This window comes from Vidua macroura, chromosome 4 (genome assembly GCF_024509145.1).
Source record: "Vidua macroura isolate BioBank_ID:100142 chromosome 4, ASM2450914v1, whole genome shotgun sequence".
In the NCBI taxonomy this organism is placed as follows: Eukaryota; Metazoa; Chordata; class Aves; order Passeriformes; family Viduidae; genus Vidua; species Vidua macroura.
This window is the reverse complement of record NC_071574.1, coordinates 68,864,405-68,869,523: the sequence shown is the minus strand read 5'-3', so window position 1 is coordinate 68,869,523 and position 5,119 is coordinate 68,864,405. Positions and strand designations below refer to the sequence as shown.

Here is a 5,119-nt window from a genome sequence, read left to right as displayed (position 1 = left end):
GTATTTGTTTCAGGCTACTATAAAGATAGATGCTACCCACCAAGCTGAGCTTCCTCAAACAAATAAAAAGTTTAATACAGGGTTTAGAGCTTGTATCTAAATATTTTGCAGTCCTCCTAGTAAGGCTGAATATCAAAGTTACTGTTAAAGAACAGTAACAGTTTTATGGGAACAGTCTGTTAAGACGCAAAAATGATTTGCAAATGTTGTCCTTGGCTCCTCATGCACTTCTAAAGCAACAAGCTGAAAAGGGCTGATAATCATGAAACCACATTAAATGTTCTATGAGATAAGTCAAATACCTTTCAGAAATTCTAATAAATTCTTTTCATAATTTATTAGCATATTCTACCCTCTGGATCTCATTTTTACCTATTAGAGAACTTGTCTAAGATTAGACAAAAGAACTTTTCTGTTCTACTGGCATGCTGAGTGGAATTCATTATTAAACACTGTGCTAGGTTAATCTGATTCAGGAAAAAAAAAATATGCAAGAGATGCTTTTTTAAAGATAACTGAAATTAGATAAGAGGAAGAAAAAGCCTACCAGAAGAAAACAGAACCTTGTGATTTTTTTTTCCCCAAAACTTTTCCTTTGAGGGCAGTGCAGAATTGGTTTATTGAACTGTCCCGTTGTCAGATTTGAACTATGTAGCATGCAATGCCCAACACATTTCTTCATTTTCCTTAAGAAAATCAAAAAGCCAAATGGAGCTCATTTCAGAAAAGACCTTTGCAGTGCAACTCTAGAACTTAAGGTTAAGAACATCATTCTATATCCTGAAATTCTTCGGGCGCACAATAACATCACCAGAAATCCTTCCTAGATCCACCTGTATCACTTTCCAGAGCTGAGTAAATCCAAATAAGACTTCTCTAAGAACCCAATTGGACTTATAGAATCCATTGAAATAACTGACCCAACCACAGCAAAGGTCAAAATTTTTAGAGATTGCATATGATGTTTCTCTAGGAAGGGCAACCATCAGTTCAAAGGCCACGACTCTGTCCATTGGGTTGGGATCATGGACCGTGTACAGCCCTGGTGCCCAGGGTCAGTCAGTCCATCCCAGGGTCAGTCAGTGCATCCCAGGGTCAGTCAGTCCATCCCAGGGTCTGTCAGTCAGTGCCAGAGTCTGTCAGTCCATCCCAGGGTCAGTCAGTCCATCCCAGTCTGTCAGTCCATCCATCCCAGGGCCTGTCAGTCAGTGCCAGGGTCAGTCAGTGCATCCCAGGGTCTGTAAGTCAGTCCATCCCAGGGCCTGTCAGTCAGTGCCAGGACCACTCTTGGGGCTGGGGACAGAGGGGCTCAGGGCTCCTGGGGAGTTCCAGGTGCCCAGAGAGGCTCTGGGGTTGCCCAGGGTTTTCTGGCACACTGTTGCAGGGATGGGGCCTCGGGAGACTCTTGGTGTCTCTTGGTGTCTTGGGTGTCTCTTGTCCTTTCATGGAGCACAGCCCAGCCAGGGGATGAGCAGGGGGTGGCTTGGGCTGCCCACTTTGTCAGGCCAGCCCCAGGAGCTCCTGCCCAGTGGTGTTGTACTTGGGGTGATGTCGAGAGCTCACTGAGAGGGGGTGGGGATGGGCTCTGGGACTTGTCAGCTGGGTGATGGGGCTCTGGTGGCTGTGACATCACAGAGGATGGGTCACAGTGGGATCTGTCCCTAGGGACAGCACCAGGCAGCCCCACTGCAGCTGGACTCGTGTGTGCACGTGCACGGGGAAGGCTGGGGTGGATGGGGGACTGGACAGACGCCCAGGGGGGTTCCTAACCCTGAGTGAGGGCTGAGCCCTTCAGAGCAGGACAAGGTCCTGCCCTTGGGGCTGGGGACAGGGGGAGTTGGGGCTCTCTGTGCTGGCTTTTGGGCCTGTCCCTGCTTTGCCAAGAGACCCCCTGGGACCTGCTGCAGTGGGTTTGGACTTGGTGCAGTGATGCCCAGAACCCACTGAGCAGGGGGTAGGGTTGAAGTCTGGGGTTTGTCAGTTCTGGTAGCTGTGACATTACAGAGAACAGGTGATAGTGGGAGCCATCCCCAGGGACAATACCAGGAAACCACCCTGCAACCCCCACTTGGACTTGGGCAATTGGTGAGTGCACACGCACAGGGAAGGCTGGGATGGATGGGGAATGGGACAGATGCCCAGGGGAGTTTCTAACTCTGAGTGAGGCCTGGGCCCCTCAGGGCAGAGCAGGGTGCCACTCTCTGGGCTGGGGACAGAAGGGCTCTGGGCTCCCAGTGGTGCCAGAGAGGCTTTGGGAATGTGCCAGGTGCCCCTGGCTCCATGGAATGCTCCAGCATGGCAGGGATGGGGCCTCAGGAGACTGCTCAGGTGTGTTTTGCCCTTTCATGGGGCACAGCCCAGCCAGGGATGACCATCAGGGTGGCCTGGGCAGGATGGGCCCTGTGCTGTCTCCAGCCAGGGTCTGTGGTCCCTTCAAGCCTGTTCACCCAGACTTGCTGGATAAACCTTTGTCCCATCTCTCCAGGCCATGGCTGCAGCAACCACGTTCTTTGTGGCTCTGCTGACCATCCTGCTCAAGCAGACACAAGACCTACGGACCAATATGATCACAATCCAGCAGATGCAGCAGCGTAAGAAGTTTCTGCAGCAGGAGATGATGCAGCTGCTGCAGGAGATTGGGTGGATCAGGTCTCCACAAGAAGCCCCACTCCTCTCTGGGTTGCAGCTCTGTCTCTTCTGGGCTGCTGCAGTAGCCATGCTCGTGGAGGTCTGCTGGCTGGCCTGGCAAATGAAGTTTAGAACTTGTACCTGCTATGAGCAGGACACCTCTGGCAGCGAGGAGGAAGATGATGAAGAGGAGAAAACCCGCAAGGGACAACGCCACAGTGTGAGGTTGTTTTCTGTCCCCAACGTAATGTCAATGCAGGGACTGTCTGACATGTGCAGGGATGTGAAGAAAATGGTGCATGACATCCTCCGTGTCTGCCGAGTGCTTTCCAAGGACACTTTCATGCCGGAGATGCACCTGGCAACCGGGAAGAACGGCATCCATGAATCCTGGAGTATCTTCGAGGACCGAATCTTGTACCAGCTGCTCGTGTTCCTGCAGCCACCCTCCAGGCACTCTTTCAAGCTGGAGCTCTACAGTGGGATACATCTGCCAGAGAGGTGCTCCAACATCCGTGTGGTGCTGGAGTGCACCTGCTTGAGGAAAATGGAGAATGTTCCGTGTTTTGTCCACCCCTCCAAGACCAATGAGACAGGCCAGCACTCACCCCTGCTGCAGAACCTCTGCACAGGCTCCTACTTAGACGTGGAGGAAATCGCCTGCTGGGTGCAGAACTCGGTGCAAACAGCCTGGGAGCATCTGCCCCAGTGGCAGGACTGGCAGCTCACGGTGCTGCCCAGCTCCCACTCCTGCCGGCTGCTGCTGAGCGGCCCCTCCGACATGCAGCTCTGTGCTGTGCTGGTGTTTGCCGTGGAGCAGGGCAGCCCAGGCACCTTCCTGATCCTTCAGTGAGAGTGGGCAGCATCCCCAGGCGCTGCTTTGGGCTGGGGCTGGGTGGGGAATTGGGAGTAGGCACAGACAGACAGCTGACCTCAACTGCCCAAAGGGATCTGCCAGACAATAGAACATTGAGCTCAGAATATTAAAAGGGGAGGGAGAAGAAAAAGGAATGGGACATGTTTGGAGTTAAGGCATTTATCTTCCCAAGTCACCATAACTGGTGATGGAGCCCATCTTTCCTGGAGATGGGTGAATGCCTGCAAGCCCATGGGAAGACAAATGCCATAATTCTGAACATGTCCTCAGAATCACAGAATCAATCAAGGTGGAAAAGACCTCTGAGGTCCTTGAGTCCATCCTCTGTCCCAACACCACCGAGGCACTAAGTGTCATGTCCAGTCTTTCCTTAACACCTCCAGGGAGAGTGTTAAGTACCTCAGCCTTTTCCTCACTTTTGGTGACTGCATTCCCTCCTGGGTCCAGTAAGGAATGGAGCTTTTCCTTGACCCTCCTATTGCCATTAATGTGTTCATAAAAGAACTTATTATCCTTGACAAAGGTGGCCAAATAAGTTCTGAGCTTTTGTCGCTCTAATTTTCTTTCTACTTGACCTAAAAACATCCATAAACACTTCCTGAGCTGCCTGCCTCTTTTTCCAGAGGTGGTTCCCCTGGTGGGCTCATCAGCTATGCCGGGAAGTGAAGTTCTCATTCACACACTCCAGGGCCCTCCCAGGCTGCCCCTGCTGTGTGGGGTTTCCAGCAGACATCCTGCAGGTCCCTCCTTCTTCCTTCTTTCTCCCTCTTTAGGAAATGATCCTGATGGAATACAGTATGGAATATCCCTTTGGGGTGCCCTAACCCTAACCTTGGGGTCAGCTGTGCTGTCTGTGTCTACTCCCAACTACCCAAGAACCCTCTTGTGGTTCCAGCCCCAGGCAGAAATTAAGCACCACACAGCCCTTGCTCAACACCCTTCTCTTCCCCTCCACCCTGGTGGAGTGGGGAGGAGAATCAAAAGTAAAACTTACAGGTTTAGAGAAGTTTAAAATTTAATCATTTAGAGAAGCTTAGTAATTGAAAACAAAGTCAAATACTGTAATAGTGGTAAATGATAATAATAATAGTATTGATAATACAACTGAAGAGGAAAAAAAAAAAAACCAAACAAAAATGTGATGCACAATACAAGTGCTCACTACCTACTGACCAACAATGCCAGAGCTGCCTTTCTGAACCCAGATCAGGCCCTGTTCCAGATAACTCCCCCAGTTTATATACTGGGCATGCCATTCTCTGGTGTGGAATATCCTTTTGGCCAGTTTGGGTCACCTGTCCTGGCTGTGCTTCCCTGCCATTTTGTTTATCTACATTCTCCTTAGTAGAGAATAAGACCAAAGAAAACCCCCAAAAAACCCAATGTCTAATAAAAAAAAAATGCAAATCAATAAAAACCCGCAAAAACTCAAAAACAAAACAAAACAAAACAAACAAACAAAACAAAACAAACAAAAAAACAAAAAAAAAAAAAAAAAAAAAAAAAAAACAAAAAAAAAAAAAAGGACACCAAACAATCCCCCCATCACACACACACAAAAAAAAACCCACAAAAAAAGTTCCCAACTTAGGATAAACCAAAACATCAGTATTT

General features: G+C 49.5%; 1 protein-coding gene across 1 annotated transcript; it reads left to right on the top strand.

Annotated features, from left to right (window-relative positions):
• The first annotated feature begins 1,707 nt into the window (after nucleotides 1-1,707).
• LOC128806566 (inositol 1,4,5-trisphosphate receptor-interacting protein-like 1) lies at nucleotides 1,708-3,485 on the top strand. Its single transcript, XM_053976231.1, has 2 exons — nucleotides 1,708-2,085; nucleotides 2,486-3,485. The coding sequence occupies exon 2, from the start codon at nucleotides 2,489-2,491 to the stop codon at nucleotides 3,479-3,481; it is 993 nt and encodes a 330-aa protein (XP_053832206.1). The 5' UTR covers nucleotides 1,708-2,085; nucleotides 2,486-2,488; the 3' UTR covers nucleotides 3,482-3,485.
• Nucleotides 3,486-5,119: the final 1,634 nt, after the last annotated feature.